General features: G+C 38.2%; 1 protein-coding gene across 1 annotated transcript in view; it reads right to left on the reverse strand.

Moving 5' to 3' along the window:
* Window positions 1–8,838, reverse strand: part of baz2a (bromodomain adjacent to zinc finger domain, 2A) — a 36,691-nt gene extending 27,853 nt beyond the window's left edge. The window contains exons 1-3 of the mRNA XM_083521597.1: window positions 8,573–8,838; window positions 4,624–5,424; window positions 474–2,048 (exon numbers count right to left, since the gene is read on the reverse strand). Of these exons, the coding sequence (XP_083377723.1) occupies window positions 474–2,048; window positions 4,624–5,410 (2,362 nt within the window). The 5' untranslated portion in view covers window positions 5,411–5,424; window positions 8,573–8,838. The remainder of the gene's footprint in view (window positions 1–473; window positions 2,049–4,623; window positions 5,425–8,572) is intronic.
* Between the last annotated feature and the right edge of the window lie 9,263 nt (window positions 8,839–18,101).

An 18,101-nucleotide genomic window follows, 5' to 3' on the forward strand; every position in this document is an offset into this window, starting at 1 on the left:
TCTTCCTCATTATGTAATCCTACTCTCTCAGACTGCATTATCCCAGTTCAAGAATCTTTTGACTTGCTTCACTGTGGGTTGAGTTTAATCTGTTCTGTCAATATGTAAATAAACAAGATATTGCGTGACCATGAAATATCTGTTGCATATTTATCCTGAATGATTAGATATAACGTAGAGCCTTATAGGTTTATCAGTTTTTCTGGGGACACAACTATCGTACAGATATCACACCAAAAGCCTTGCAATACTATATGACCAATGAAGCCTATGTAGTTAAATACCAGGCAGAGTTTTTTCATACAAATATATACTAAACTCAGTAACTTATGATTTACTAATGTCAAATATAAAAATACTACTTCAATAAACAATAAATCATTTCTGAGCATGCCGTTAGAAAAACTAATAACCCAATTTGTTATTAATAATGTATTTCTAAGTGTTCATTCAAACGTTTTGAAAACACTCACCATTATAAAACTTAACAGGGAAGTCATTTAAAGATGAAAAATGCTGTGAGGTGTCAGTCTGTAGAGTGCCATCGAAGGAATTATAAATCTGATCATTGTGCTTGAGTGGCATCGTTTCATTAGAGTTCTTAGTGGTCAGATCTTTTGAATCACTTTCACAAGAGTTTTTATCTTTCAGATCATTTTCTGACGCATCTTTCAAGTCTTTGTTGATGGGCCCATCTGCAAACATGAAGGAACTTGCGTCCTGTTTGGGCTCACAACAATCCACTGGTTCAGACTTATTAACATACATTATCTCAGCCAAAGATATGTAATTCTTAGTCTCAGAATCCCATATTTTATTTAAGGTGTTATTTCCTTTCGCATAACTGGTTTGGTCCTTGCTGGTGCATATATCCTTTTTAACTACAGGTAAAATATTCTTCTCTGGTTCTTTTGTACCAGGGATAGTTGATGATGACTCTGGTATTTTCTCAAGAGCTTTACTGGGGGGATCTGTTTGGCCTTTCTGTTTACACACTAAACTTGCCACGTTGACTTTATGGTGAGTCAAGCTATCTTCAGATGCAGTGTTGGTTTTCAATGGAGAAGATGACACGTCAATGGTCTGCTGCTCTGACTCATGAGAAGAGGCATGGCCTTTTCCCTGACAAAACGCTAATACATTTGTATTAGTTACAACAAGGGAAGGCTGAGAGAACTGCTGGAGAGGTAAACTCTTTTGAGAAGAAACAGAAGAGGAAAAAGTAGAGGTAACAGCATTTGTTGTAGGGAATGTACATAGAAGAGAATTATCAACAGATGTATCTGTTAAAAAATTGGTTTGAGGGCCTTGGAATTTAGCATGCGATTGTGCCAATGAGAAAGTAGGCCTAGGAAGAGCAGAAAGATGTGTACTTTGAGACAAAGTTGACTGAGAAACCTGTAGAACCATAGAATCTTGGTTTTCTGATTTAGGTGAAAGGGCTATACGCCGAACTGCAGAGGACTTGGAAGGTGATGCCAAAGACTGGCTCTGAGATAAAGTTACAGGTGATGTAGATATAGGAGGGGAAGATGCTTTAAAGCCTTCACTCATTTGAGGACTAGCAGACATTGAAGTCGAAAGTGCTACAGGCTCTGTAACAAAAGATGGAGACAAACTGACCACAGGAGGTCTTAGTGTTTGGACATTTAAGGGAGGTGTGGAGAGTAATTGAGAAGTAGAAGCCAATGCTGATGTAGTACTTATTGCTGGCTTTGGTAAAGCTGAAGCATGTACTGGCATTGGTTGAGGAGATACCAAAATAGGCTCAGAAATAGTTAGAGGAAAAGTTGTAGCCATTGATGGAGGTGTGACAGAGATGGAAGTTGGACTCAAATGCTTGAAAGTGGTTTCATGACACAGTTTTCCAGGTTCCGCTTCCATGGCTGACTGCCGAACTTGCAACGTGTGGTCATTATTGGACACTAGAGAAGTTCCTGAGGCCTTCATGGGTAAATTTTCATTTGTGGACAGCAGCTGGAGAGCAGATGTCTTCTTAGTCCCACTGCACTCTTGATCCACTTCTTGATAGGAATCATTTCTACAGACTGAAACCAACAATAGAAAATAAAAAAATGTTAACTAAACCAATCAGGGTAATAAAAATGTATGTGTTTGAACAAGTTTGGCATTTTAGGTGCTTGTGAAGTAGCAAAATTCAGCATATGTTGTGCAATGCTGATCAAAACTAAAAAACAATCCTACTGACATCCAGACACAAACAAATCAGTGATGGCAGGCTGTGGTTATAACATTTTTGCAGCGTAACCAATATGAAATGCAGCCTAGTAATTTATATTGGTTATGTGAACAAAATGTGGAAAAAAAGTGCTGTTAAATGCAAAAAATTTGCACAAAAATTAACAGGGACTTAAACAATATAATTCAAATCACATGAATATAATAAGTCATCTATTTCTGCTGCTGCTCACCATAGATCACATTAACGTACAGTTTATACAGCTTTATTGAAATTGTAAAATAAACGTATCCTCTATCCTCTATAATTACATAATGTGCACATGAAACACATTGTTGTCAGTCATCAACAGCGGGGGGCATGATGTAGGATTTTATTCATTTCAATTTTATTGATATAGCACTCCAATACAAAGACTCATATAGAGGAATTTCTGTACAGGACACTTAGCTTAGTAAAGGGCAGGGAAAATTGAATGACTTCGCAATAAGCTCTCCCTGCTTGTGCACATGGAGCTTAAATGAATTGTTATTGAAGTAATAATTCTTAAAGCTATCTGATGAGCTAATGTGTCTAATTTGCCTTAAAGATAAATGTTTGGACAGTTTGAAAACCACAAATCAGCTGTAAAAGGACGAGCACTTTCTTAGAGGACTACGCCTGTGATCATTAAAGTAACATCAACGAGAAAATAAAACTAAAATGGCCTCGAAACTTCGGCCGAGAAAACTGACAGCCAAGAATTAATTATTACGTTCAATTCAAATGGCGATGATACTGCAAATAAAAGATGATATATTGGCGGTAACAAGTAATCGGTAATCGTGCCAGCTGCAGCTTGTGCAACCTGTCTGTGTATGAGATTCTAATGAAGAAATCAAAACAAATGGGTGCAACAGCTTACAAAAAATCAAATAAAGCTGAAAAAAGATGTCTGAAAAGCCCAAGATAAAATAATTAATAAAACCAAAATATTTTGATAATCGTGTGTGTGTGTGTGTGTGTGTGTGTGTGTGTGTGTGTGTGTGTGTGCATAAAATTTTTCTATTGCTATAAAAAAATAAAACTGCATTCAAGGTAAAATTCTCAGTCCCACATTCCCCATTCAAGGTGAAACTTTGAGATTTAATGCTTGAAATATGCCATTCATTAAGACTTTTATATTAGAAACCATATTTTCATTTAAATTAAATTAGCAAATGTTCCCAAAAAGTAATTAAATGTCTATGGGCATGATAAGTATATTTATGTTTTAAAGATGTATAGACTAACACAGCCTGTGTATCTACTTCCCTTTCTAAAGTTTTTATTTTTTTTTTTTTTTTTATGATCCAAGGGTATGATCCAATTTGGAATATACATCTTTTACCAGCCCCCAAAGTTTTCAAATTCAACTAGATTTGTAGAGCAAGAAAATGCAAACGCCTCAGCAATCGCATGCAAAAGTTTGTCTGCATGTTCAATCCAAAAAAGCTTTGTGAACATGCAGTTCAGTGCATAAAATCACTGATTTAGATCATTTCCTGTTCACATTTTTTCTATTTTAAAATATAAAAAAATTATTTGATTAAGAAGTGCTAGTCTAAAAAAGACAGAGAAACAAAAATTTACACCATTTCAGGTTTTAGGGGAAGTATGCATGTTACGCATGTTCTTATCTATTATTACCTATATCAAACATACTTAAAAAAGAAATCTCACTTATCCTGATCTAAAGCAAAGCTCGCTTACACAAGACATTCTGGTAACATCCACAATCGCTTAGGCTGCCCATCCTTGCACTCTATTAATATTATTGTTTTTACTAAAAAAGAGTTTTTACGTTTCTGCTTATTACATTTATATGTTAATGAGATATGTTACTTTTTTGTCCCATGTAGCATATCTTGTTTCAAAATGACTAAAAAGTAAACTACTCTATTATAAAAAAACATGCAGTCAAAAGAGAGCGTTGTCTTGAATTAAAGCCGAGCTTATGTACTATGTGCAGCTGGGGATGATTTCACATCTACGGCCTGGAGATCCATGAGATTACGGAGTAACACAAGAGCTTTAAGGATGGATTGGACTGTAGTTAATGTCAACAGTCTGCTACACTGACTCAGGACTACAGTTTGCATTTGATCATCACTGCACACCTCAACATCGTTTAGCTGTAATAAATGAACATTCGGTGCAACCCAGATGAGGATGGGTTCCCTCTTGAGTCTGGTTCCTCTCAATATTTCTTTCTTATGCCATCACAGAGTTTTTCCTTGCCACAGTCGCCACCGGCTCACTCATCAGGGACAAACTTACTTATAAAGAACATATTCATTTTTATCCACACATTATCTGTGTAAAGCTGCTTTGAGATAATGTTCATTGTTAAAAGCGCTATACAAATAAATATGAATTGAATTGAACTGTAAATTCAAATTCACCTTGAATTCCAGAGGAATGGGCCACACTGCCTTTCACTGGACTCTGCTTTTTCTGGGGTGAACCATTATCCTGCTTTGCAGCTGGTGACATCATTGATACCTGCTTCGACACGGAACTGTCAATACTGCCATGGCCCATGTGATGGTGCTGCGGACTTCCTCGTAAAGGGGTAAACATCTGTGCAACAGGCATCAGTGGAGTCAGGGGGTCAGAGGGTTCAGAAGACAGAAGTGCATGCTGAGACTGATAACAGGGTACGCCGTTTGGCACCATGCCATAATGCTGCTGTTGTTGCTGCAAATGCTGAGGTGGGGGTTGCTGCTGGTGCTGTTGGTGATGAAGCACCGTTGAAGGCTGCCGCTGCATTGGTGCAGGCTGCTGCTGATGCTGCATTGGTGAGATGCCCGTATGCACCTGGTTTGGATAAGCATCGTACATGCCATGAGAGTATCGGATTGTCATAGATGATCCCCCTTGCTGCTGACCAGGAGTTCCCAGTCCCCAGTACTGCTCCCTTGTCACTGGGGGTTGCTGAGAACTCCCCATGGTCCTGGTGACTGGATAGTGTCCCTGAAATGCATGAGAGGGTTGCTGCTGTTTCTGAGCTGGTCCATGGCCAGTGACACAGCCAAAGCCAGAGCCCATGGCAGTATTATAATGGTTTGGGGCCCACAAGTAGTCATATTCCATGATGGACTGATGGTGTTGATGGGGATAAGAGGAAGGAGGAGGGTGGGGGCCAGATTGACTGCCCTCATCTGCAGTAGTGATGCCATTCACATTCATATCACTATTCAGATCTGTACATAGATCAGAAAAAAAAATCAAATACCAGAACAATAACAAGGTGTACATTGATTAAACAATTAAGAGAAGTTTCATCTCTAATAATCTTGTTGTCAAATACAAATTATAGCACACATTTTAGTGCATAACATCCAGTATGCTTTACTTTTTTTTATCACTGCAAATATCCCAGAAATGTCCCATCTCTTTACTACTCTAGCTCTGTCCTTTGGCTCATATTGTGCTTTGCTCATCAGGTTTGCTACCAGTACTTGTGCACTGCAATGTGACAACCCAAAATATTTGTCATGTTTGGTATACCTCTTAACATAGCATAGGGAAACCCCCTGAGGAAGGCTCCAATCATGAGTTTAGGGTTTCAGAACCAGGTTCATCATTACAAAATACAAATCTGTGTCAATTCTTTGTTTGTTTGTTTGTTTGTTTTATTTTTGCTATACACCAAAAAAATTGATGAGATAAAAAGATAAGATAAGTACACAAAGTGCCACGACATTTCATTTTGCTGTACGGGCTATGACCAATGCTTTTGCACTTCAGACCACAGTTTTGGTCAGTTGTTAATTTTCCTGTTTTTCCTCAGCTTTAAAACAGCTTTTCTCCACAAAAAAAAAAGCTCCTCCCGCCATCACGACCCCCAGAATTTCCATCCAGCCATTAGGCAGCTCTCACCTATAACTCAATAACTACCAATGGAGTTTCTTTAAAGAACCACATGGAGCCAGTCAAACATCTAATCAAACTACTGTGCATGCAACAGCCACAGGGGGCATAAAACATAGAAGAAAGCGCTTTTTGTCTTCTTTAGGTCTCACACACACACACACACACACACACACACACTTATGATTGGCTAGTCACTGTGAATAATAGGGGACAAACAGTATGCCACCCCCACACCCCACTAACATCAACAAGATGCAAATCTTCCAAGCTCCAGATAATAGAACAAATGCTGGTGCTGCTCAGGAGCCCATTGTTCCAATCATTTATCACTTAAAACCATATGGTTTCAAACAAAATGTTCCATTTACCAAGTTGTTTAACACTTTGAAATGCATACAGCATATCAGCAAATGAGTGGTACAACCAGGTTCAGAGGCAAAAACTACCACCCTTCTAAACTCTATACTACACTGATAGAACACTGATTATATGGCCAGTAATCACTATGCACTTCCCCAGCACTGTGTACATTCTGAATACATCCCAATAGATAATGTGATAATGTGTGTATATTATATATATATATATATATATATATATATATATATATATATATATATATATATATATACACACACACACACACACACACACACACTTTGTATTATCCTGGTACCTTTGTCCATACAATGTACATATTTTGTATATCTTTTATTTCTGTGCATATATTGTGCCTTATTCTAAATGTTTGTTTGTTTTTTTTTTTACTTATAGATGATTATATGCATATATATTCTTACTGTACTTTCTCAACTGTGCTTCTGCGCATGTTCACTGCTGATAGCCTTTATATTTCTTTGCTGTACATACATTTACGTTTACATTTACGTCTGCACTTGTAAGTTTGCACAATGCCACTATTTGATGGACGCCAAACTGCATTGCTTTGCACCTGTATTATGTGATGGTAATACAGTTGCATCCATCCATCCATCCATCCATCCATCTATCTATCTATCTATGATGTCTAATCTATAGAAAAACCAAAAACACCCGGCCTTGCCCTTCCAGTACTTTCCATGGGACTGGTTTTACAAAATATGAAATGACAGACATGAAGGTTTTTAAATTCACCTAAATGACTGCACAAGAAAACTTTTGCTGGTTAGAAAGACTGGGGGGGTTTGTTTCGTTTTTTTTCAGACAATCTACGAAGTTTTTTAAGAATATGAACAACAACAACATTTGCATGTTTGGAACTTGTTTCTGAAGTGCACTGAGATACAGCTATTACAATGCGCGGTGCGGGGATCGATGAACACGAGTTAGTCGCAGTGACCGGAAACACCGTGCTTCCCCCAATTCCGCCTCTAATGTCACGAATAAACACACAAGATACCCGACTCTTCTTGCACATACACAAAAAAAAATATATATATATATTTTAATACGCTGACATCCTCACATTTACACACGAACTGTAATTGAACCATTTGTGACTAATCGAATCGAGTCAAACGTAGTGGATGAAATAAAATCTGATTTAAATCATATGAAATGAGCTTTACTGGAATATTCGGGACATTAGAACCTATAACAACATATTATATTCTATATATGTCTATACATATCTTTATATAAATATATATAATGACCCCACACTATAATTCTATAATTTCATAAACGTGTGATTTTGGATCGCCGAGTCCTATTCGTTTCAACACGACAAATGCATTCATGATCCGATGGAAACGTCCAGGCCCTGCTTAGGTGCCATTAATTACGGAACTAACGTGTGTCGCCGTACAAATAAAACGAAAGAAAAATACTTTAGATTTTAGATTGGCATCAAGTAATAAGATGTGCACAGAAAACAAAATTAATGCACAGGGTAATTTTAGATTTGATATGGCAATCAAACGGAAACTACAGTTAATCAGATGACCTCAAATATTTCCCAGTCACTTTTATTTCGTTGTATGAAGACAGATCACAGAAACACAGATCGCCAATTCAACGTCTGTTTCCTTTAAGCCCTCGTCATTGGCCTGTAGAACAGTAGTACTGTTGTGTTTCATTTTGCCCGGTTTTATTTTCCTCCGACGTACTTTAAACGCCTACATGCGTAGTGTGTTCCTTCCCAGTGCATGGAGTGAAATATGAATAAGACATGCGTTAGACAGAGAGATCATCTTTATGTTTAATTAAAGAATGTTAAATCTATCGACACATTAACAGGGTAAAAGGAAACACCAAAAGTCAAAGATGATTCGCAAGTGATTCGAGATTGGTGTCTAACCCATTTTTGAGGAATCCCACATTATACGCATGCTATGCTGGTAAGTGCAGATGTCTAGCCTTTGTTGGTGCCACACATTGTTTTGCTGAGATACGGTAAAAGGGGAAAACATTAAGACAGCATCACCCACAAAGTACAAAGTTTTTACTGGAAAAAATAATTGTAAAAATCCTAACCTCGTATTCCTACGATTAAATAGGCACCACTGCCTTCGGGTCCCGGGTTTAGAATCTATGAGGAGATGATACAAGTGATGTTAATCATAAACAGGATTGCTTTAGGTTTCAAATTAGCAAACATGGCTGCTATTTTCCGAACGCAGCTATGATCACAGACCAACTCAAGCCCAAAGAGGAAGTGCCTAGCGCGTTACGCACTACGGAAAGCCGTACAGCCCAAATTCTTAGCGCTTCGCGGATGTAGAAAAATGCCTAAAACACCCAGAGGGATTGGTTGTGAACAAAAGATGATTCAATGCAATTAAATTCCGTTTTATTTGTATAGCGCTTTTAACAATGGCAATTGTAACAAACCGGTTTACAAAGATAAATAGGTTATTAAATTCGAATGTATATATTAGTGCCTATAAGTGTTTTCCTTATAAGTTTACCTCTAATGAGTGAGCCAGTGCTGAAAATCTCTCTTCAGATGTTATGAAAAAGAAACCTTGAGATTCAAAAGGGAACCCATCCCCAATTTGGTGGCACTCAATGTACATTCATTATTGTTGCATCATCGTTGAAGTGTACTGTTCAGTGATAGCCAGTTATGCAGAACTAGCCGTGCATACTGCAATCCTCAGCCATTGTAGCCTACTGTTGAAATTATATACAGTCCATATCATAGTTTTTGAGTTGCTCAGTAACTTCATGGATCTTTAGGCTGTTCAGGTGGAACCGTCCAGAGCTGCACAGAGTGACTGAGTAACTCATATCTGAATAGAAAATAGGGACAGGATCACTAGTCACTGTACCTGAAGAGCATGTTTAACTCAACAGAAAAGAGTAAACGAAATAGAGAAAGTAGACGGGCGACAGGGAGCGAGAAATTAGGATTTTTAAGTATCCCCATTGTTACATGCAAGTTAAGTATACTGTATGGCATAATCAGAGTCTCTGGCAAGACTAGCGATGGCAGCATAACTAAAAGGGAGAGCCAGAAGGTAACACAAATATGAGGGATCTCTGGGATAAGAAACGCCCAGGCACATCACTGTCAACAAACCTAAGTAAACCCATGAGAGTATGAGCAATAGAGCATCAGAGCATCCAAATATCCCAGTTCAATAAAACACCACTGGTGGGCTATGCATTTCACACCTAGGCCTTCAGTGCTGTCATATCTGACTCAATCCACCTCTTAATAGCATTTTAACCACGGCTATAGAAACCATCAATATACAGAAACACAGTATAACGGGGTGCTGCTTCACAGACAGATATGCAGAGTAAATGGCATTACTAAAGCAAAAAACACAATTAACACTATTCAACAAGTCTCTCTTTACTGCAGTCATGGCTGCACCACCTGCATACATTATCTCGAGCAGAAGCATCAATATTACCCTCTTAATATCGCCCGCGTTTCCGTGCATTTTCTTCTGTGCATTATGGTTTTCCTGGGGATTTGAAATGAAGGCTAAATGTATTTTTTAATGCAAATTCTACAGGAAAGAAATGCAAAAGTGTAGAATTTTCATGAAAAATTGTAACACATGTTTTTAACTGTTTTGGCCAACCTTTGCCCAGAATGTCCAGCTTTCAGTGAAAAGTCTGTCTTGTAAATGTCCTTGTAAATATATCTGCAAACAAATAAATTTCTTCTCCTCTGTCAGCCATTGTGGAATGAAAAATTAAATTCACTATTAAATCCAGGTTATTAAATCCACACAAATATATTTTAGCTTCTGGAGTTTGTACAGAAAGCTCTGACTAGCTCTGACCATCCAATCAAAGGATGTGAATATGCAGACATGGTTGGATGCCTTCTAGGGGGCCTTGGAGTGAGCAAATCATAATCTGATTAGTTAAAGCAACAGCTTTAAGACACATGGATTAGAATCTATAGGACGACTGCAGTGTTCACAGTGATGGCCTTGAAGCAGATGGCTAAATTCTGATTGGATAAAAACTTAAACCAAAGCCTACATTCGAGAGAAATGCTATGAAATAAAGAGAATAGTGACTACTGAGAAAAAATAAATAGATATTCATGAACAAAAATGTATTAAAATACAAGTAGTAATGCAGAGTTTAGGCCAGCAGAGGACACATTATAACCAAGGTCTTCCCAGATCTGCTCCTTTACCTAAGAAAAGTCTACTGACAAAAGACTTGAAGAAATAAATGTTTTTATTTTTTTAAATAGACTTGAAGACTAAGACTGTATCTGAGTCCCAAACATTCATTGGAAAGTTTTTCCATAGTTGTGGGGCAATGTAAGAGTGGCACCAACAAGATACAGGTCAATTGAGGCTCTGGACCGCAAACATTTTATGCCTTAAACTGAGTAATTGCATTACTGAGTACATTTAAAGAGTGGACATTAAGAGCTATTTAAATTGTTTAAATAGTCAATCTCACAGAACATATCTTGGCACTGGGAAACACCTGTCAACCACAGTTTCATGTATTTTTGATCACTTGAAAATTAGGTGGTTTACCACAAAGGTATATTTGGTATAATTGTCTTCAGTGTACAGCAAATACAAAAAATAATTGAATTACCATTCCAGTATATTAAACCCCCATGACCCTTGCCAATTGTTTAGTATGATATGCCGCACACACACGTTAACAACCATCCTTGTTATTCAAGCTTCTTACTTTTCAGCACGCTTGAACCCACACAAAACAGTAACCGCACAGTCTACTGGTGTGATTATATGGTGTCAAAATATATTTTTGGACAACAAACCTTTATACCTAGATCTTCCCCAAACTGTTGCCACAAAGCAGAAGCAGTCAAATGTATTGAAAGTCTTTGTATGTTGTAGTATTTATTATTTGACACAGAATTAAGCACCTAGAGCAAATATGTTGGAGTAATGCAATGCTCCTGTGTACAAAGGAAAGCCCATATAGAGATCGTATGTGGGATGGAGTGAAAGATAACAGTGGATAAACTAGAATGCCAACTGTGCCCTGGGCCAACTCACCTGACCTTACAGCTGAATGTGAAAAAATATATATGTCCATAACGTTACTGCAGCTGTCTTCAGTTCCTGCTTGTTCTTTTTGCCTTCATCCAGGTGTAATGCATGTTCAATTGAATTCAGGTCAGGTGACTGACATTCCGCTTATGATTATCATTAGAGCAACAAAAAAAAATGTGAAAATGGTAAATGTTGCAGTAGAATGAAATCAGTGTGTGTGTGTGTGTGTGTGTGTGTGTGTGTGTGTGTGTGTGTGTGTGTGTGTGTGTATATATATATATATAAGTATTTGAACACCCTGCTATTTTGCAAGTTTTCCCACTTAGAAATCATGGAGGGGTCTGAAATTGTCATCGTAGGTGCATGTCCACTGTGAGAGACATAATCTAAAAAAAAAAATCCAGAAATCACAATATATGATTTTTAAACTATTTATTTGTATGATACAGCTGCAAATAAGTATTTGAACACCTGTCTATCAGCTAGAATTCTGACCCTCAAAGACCTGTTAGTCTGCCTTTAAAATGTCCACCTCCACTACATTTATTATCCTAAATTAGATGCACCTGTTTGAGGTCGTTAGCTGCATAAAGACACCTGTCCACCCCATACAATCAGTAAGAATCCAACTACTAATATGGCCAAGACCAAAGAGCTGTCCAAAGACACTAGAGACAAAATTGTACACCTCCACAAGGCTGGAAAGGGCTACGGGGAAATTGCCAAGCAGCTTGGTGAAAAAGCTCTACTGTTGGAGCAATCATTAGAAAATGGAAGAAGCTAAACATGACTGTCAATCTCCCTCGGACTGGGGCTCCATGCAAGATCTCACCTCGTGGGGGTCTCAATGATCCTAAGGAAGGTGAGAAATCAGCCCAGAACTACACGGGAGGAGCTGGTCAATGACCTAAAAAAGAGCTGGGACCACCGTTTCCAAGGTTACTGTTGGTAATACACTAAGACGTCATGGTTTGAAATCATGCATGGCACGGAAGGTTCCCCTGCTTAAACCAGCACATGTCCAGGCACGTCTTAAGTTTGCCAATGACCATTTGGATGATCCAGAGGAGTCATGGGAGAAAGTCATGTGGTCAGATGAGACCAAAATAGAACTTTTGGGTCATAATTCCACTAAACATGTTTAAAGGAAGAAGAATGATGACTACCATCCCAAGAACACCATCCCTACTGTGAAGCATGGGGGTGGTAGAATCATGCTTTGGGGGTGTTTTTCTGCACATGGGACAGGGCGACTGCACTGTATTAAGGAGAGGATGACCAGGGCCATGTATTGCGAGATTTTGGGGAACAACTTCCTTCCCTCAGTTAGAGCATTAAAGATGGGTCGAGGCTGGGTCTTCCAACATGACAATTACCCGAAGCACACAGCCAGGATAACCAAGGAGTGGCTCTGTAAGAAGCATATCAAGGTTCTGGCGTGGCCTAGCCAGTCTCCAGACCTAAACCCAATAGAGAATCTTTGGAGGGAGCTCAAACTCCGTGTTTCTCAGCGACAGGCCAGAAATCTGACTGATCTAGAGAAGATCTGTGTGAAGGAGTGGGCCAAAATCCCTCCTGCAGTGTGTGCAAACCTGGTGAAAAACTACAGGAAACGTTTGACCTCTGTAAAGGCTACTGTACCAAATATTAACATTGACTTTCTCAGGTGTTCAAATACTTATTTGCAGCTGTATCATACAAATAAATAGTTTAAAAATCATATATTGTGATTTCTGGATTTTTTTTTAGATTGTGTCTCTCACAGTGGACATGCACCTACGATGAAAATTTCAGACCCCTACATGATTTCTAAGTGGGAAAATAGCAGGGTGTTCAAATACTTATTTTCCTCACTGTATATATATATATATATATATATATATAAAAACTTTCTTTTCGGCTTCTCCCGTTAGGGGTCGCCACAGCGGATCCTCCGCACGTTTGATTTGGCACATGTTTTACGCTGGATGCCCTTCCTAACGCAACCCTCCCCAATTTATCCGGGCTTGGGACCGGCACTAAGAGTGGCTGGGGATGGTTCCCTGACCGGGAATCGAACCCGGGTCGCAGCAGTGGGAGCGCTGCATCTTAACCACTAGGGGACCTATATATATATATATATATATATATATATATATATATATATATATATATATATATATATATATATATATATATATATATATATATATAAAAGAGATATGAAAGGAATAGATATACTTCAATGAAATGCATGATGTCTCAACGTAAATGGACGTCAACTTTTTTTTTTTTTTTAGAATTCACAGCAGAAACATGTTTAAAGCAGCATGCTGAATTTGTTTCGCATGAATATAAGGTAATATATATGTGTAGGAAATTAGGAAATGGAGCAGTAGCTCCTTTAATAAAACATGTCATTAAATTAAGGGAATTAATAATAGAGTTTGAGGTGTGAACTGTGGAGTTAAAGTATAGCAATTATTAGTGTCATCTGTTTTTTTTTCTGCAATTAAATCAGCAAAGAGAGTCTTGAAAATAGAGGGAGATGATAATAAAGATGGACACTATTTAAATTTTTCTCAATCGTTTGTCAGGGCCTAAATATACATTGTGTGGTCCTCAACAACTTTTCTAAATAAACAAATAACCTAATTTAACGAAAATTTCAATATGTAGTCATTTAAAAAATAATTCATAATTAAATAAAAAACAAGATATAAGAACGCTGTACAATTAAGAGCTAAACGACCTTTAGCAATCTTCACTTGACCAAAAAATTTTTTGGAAACATTTGGCCCACTCTTCTTTATAAAATTGCTTCAGTTTATTTATGTTGCAGGGAATTCATGTTTGTACAGCTCCAACCACAGCTTCTCAATGAAGTAGAGATTTGGAATTTGACTTAGGGATTCCAATACATTTTTTCAGATGTCAGTGCATTGATGTACTTTGGATACTTTTGTGTGACTTAATTTCAGCTGCTGGAGGCCTCACATTCTTCTGAAGAATTCATTTTTGACTTAGTCATTAAATGTTTACCAGGTTTTGTGACTGCAAAACGAGCCCACATCATCAATCTTTAAGCACTACACTTGACAGTTTTTATAAGACCTTTGTGGTGACATTTCGCATTTTGCTTTTGCTAAACAATGTGCTGGGCCATCTCCACTTTGGTTCTCATTGGTGTAAAGAACATTGTGGTTTGTTTACATGCCATCTTGGACACTTAAGTTATGTTAACCTGTTCATTTAAAAAAGAAAGGGCTTTTTCATAGCCACACTTTGAGAAAAGCCATACTTTTCTTTTTCTGATTGTGCTGTCATTTATATAAACTTTTATCATGAGTAGAAGTGCCTGTAAGTCACATGTAACTTTTGTTTGTTTGTTTGTGTGTGTGTGTGTGTGTGTGTGTGTGTGTGTGTGTGTGTGTGTGTGTATATATATATATATATATATACAGTGAGGAAAATAAGTATTTGAACACTCTGCTATTTTGCAAGTTCTCCCACTTAAAAATCATGCAGGGGTCTGAAATTTCATCGTAGGTGCATGTCCACTGTGAGAGACATAATCTAAAAAAAAATGTTACTATTTATTTGTATGATACAGCTGCAAATAAGTATTTGAACACCTGAGAAAGTCATTGTTAATATTTGTTTGTTTGCAATTACAGAGGTCAAACGTTTCCTGTAGTTTTTCACCAGGTTTGCACACACTGCAGGAGGGATTTTGGCCCACTCCTCCACACAGATCTTCTCTAGATCAGTCAGGTTTCTGGCCTGTCACTGAGAAACACGGAGTTTGAGCTCCCTCCAAAGATTCTCTATTGGGTTTAGGTCTGGAGACTGGCTAGGCCACACCAGAACCTTGATATGCTTCTTACAGAGCCACTCCCTGGTTATCCTGGCTGTGTGCTTCGGGTCATTGTCATGTTGGAAGACCCAGCCTCGACCCATCTTCAATGCTTTAACTGAGGGAAGGAGGTTGTTCCCCAAAATCTCGCAATACATGGCCCTGGTCATCCTCTCCTTAATACAGTGCAGTCGCCCTGTCCCATTTGCAGAAAAACACCCCCAAAGCATGATGCTACCACCCCCATGCTTCACAGTAGGGATGGTGTTCTTGGAAAGGTACTCATCAGTCTTCTTCCTTCAAACACGTTTAGTGGAATTATGACCCAAAAGTTCTATTTTGGTCTCATCTGACCACATGACTTTCTCCCATGACTTCTCTGGATCATCCAAATGGTCATTGGCAAACTTAAGACGTGCCTGGACATGTGCTGGTTTTAACAGGGGAACCTTCCGTGCCATGCATGATTTCAAACCATGACATCTTAGTGTATTACCAACAGTAACCTTGAAACGGTGGTCCCAGCTCTTTTCAGGTCATTGACCAGCTTCTCCCGTGTAGTTCTGGGCTGATTTCTCACTTTCCTTAGAATCATTGAGACCCCACGAGGTGAGATCTTGCATGGAGCCCCAGTCCGAGGGAGATTGACAGTCATGTTTAGCTTCTTCCATTTTCTAATGATTGCTCCAACAGTGGACCTTTTTTCACCAAGCTGCTTGGCAATTTCCCCGTAGCCCTTTCCAGCCTTGTGGAGGTGTACAATTTTGTCTCTAGTGTCTTTGGACAGCTCTTTGGTCTTGGCCATATTAGTAGTTGGATTCTTACTGATTGTATGGGGTGGACAGGTGTCTTTATGCAGCTAACGACCTCAAACAGGTGCATCTAATTTAGGATAATAAATGTAGTGGAGGTGGACATTTTAAAGGCAGACTAACAGGTCTTTGAGGGTCAGAATTCTAGCTGATAGACAGGTGTTCAAATACTTATTTGTAGCTGTACCATACAAATAAATTGTTAAAAAATCATACATTCTGATTTCTGGATTTTTTTTTTAGATTATGTCTCTCACAGTGGACATGCACCTACGATGACAATTTCAGACCCCTCCATGATTTCTAAGTGGGAGAACTTGCAAAATAGCAGGGTGTTCAAATACTTATTTTCCTCACTGTATATATATATATATATATATATATATATATATATATATATATATATATATATATATATATATATATATATATATATATACATACAGTCATGGCTAAAATTGTTGGCAGTATTTCTCACAGAAAAGTATTGCATTAACACATGTTTTGCTATACACATGTTTATTCCCTTTGCGTGTATTGGAACAAAACAAAAAAATGGAGAAAAAAAAAGCAAATTTGACATAATGTCACACAAAACCCCAAAAATGGGCTGGCAAACCCAGCTTTCTGACACTGGGCCCTACACTACGCCTCAAAATCCTTTGGTAATCCTTAGATTTCATGATGCCTTGCACACACTCAAGGCACCCAGTGCCAGAGGCAGCAAAACAACCCCAAAACATCTTTGAACCTCCACTATATTTGACTGTAGGTACTGTGTTCAAGACATTTTCCAAGAAGGATTTTGGCTTACTCAAGTACATTTTGGCAAACTGTAGTCTTTCTTTTTTATGTCTCTGTGTCAGCAGTGGGGTCCTCCATAGCGTTTTATTTCATTTAAATGTCGACAGATAGTTTGCGCTGACACGGATGCTCCCTGAGCCTGCAGGACAGCTTGAATTTCTTTGGAACTTGTTTGGGGCTGCTTATCCACCATCCGGACTATCCTGCGTTGCAACCTTTCATCAATTTTTCTCTTTCGTCCATGCCCAGGGAGATTAGCTACAGTGCCATGGGTTGCAAACTTCTTGATAATGTTGCGCACTGTGGACACAGGCAAATCTAGATCTCTGGAGATGGACTTGTAACCTTGAGATTGTTGATATTTTTCCACAGTTTTGGTTCTCAAGTCCTCACACAGTTCTCTTCTGCTCTTTCTGTTGTCCATGCTTAGTGTGGCACCCACATTGCAAGACAAAGTGAACTTCTCTCCTTTTTCAGGTGTGATGTTTATATTGCCCACAATTGTTACTTGCCCCAGGTGCGTTTATTGGAACATCACATCCTTGAAACAATCTTATTTATCCACATTTTTTAAAGGGTGCCAACAATTTTGTCCAGCCCATTTTTGGAGTTATGTGTGACATTATGTCAAATTTGCTTTTTTTTCTCCCTTTTTTTGTTTTGTTCCAATACACGCAAAGGGAAGAAACATGTGTATAGCAAAACATGTGTTAATGCAATACTTTTCTGTGAGAAATACTTGATTTTCTGGAAAAATTCCAGGGGTGCCAACAATTTTGGCCATAACTGTATATATATATATATATATATATATATATATATATATATATATATATATATATATATATATATATATAAATCTTTAAATGGAGTTGGCCTTCCCACATTGATGAGCAGCAGCAATTGTTTCTCAGAGGTCATGGTCGAGGTCTTTCTTCCTTGCATGAGGTTTCACACATCTGAATGCTCCAAAACCCCAAACTGACAAAAGTTCTGTTTTTATAGAGGTAGTCGCACTTTTCTTGAACCACACACATCACATTTATAAAAGCTCCCTGCTAATTACTGTGTGAATTATTTTGGCAGGAGAAAAGGTGTAC

The sequence above is a fragment of the Silurus aristotelis genome (genome assembly GCF_946808225.1).
Source record: "Silurus aristotelis genome assembly, chromosome: 19".
In the NCBI taxonomy this organism is placed as follows: domain Eukaryota; kingdom Metazoa; phylum Chordata; class Actinopteri; order Siluriformes; family Siluridae; genus Silurus; species Silurus aristotelis.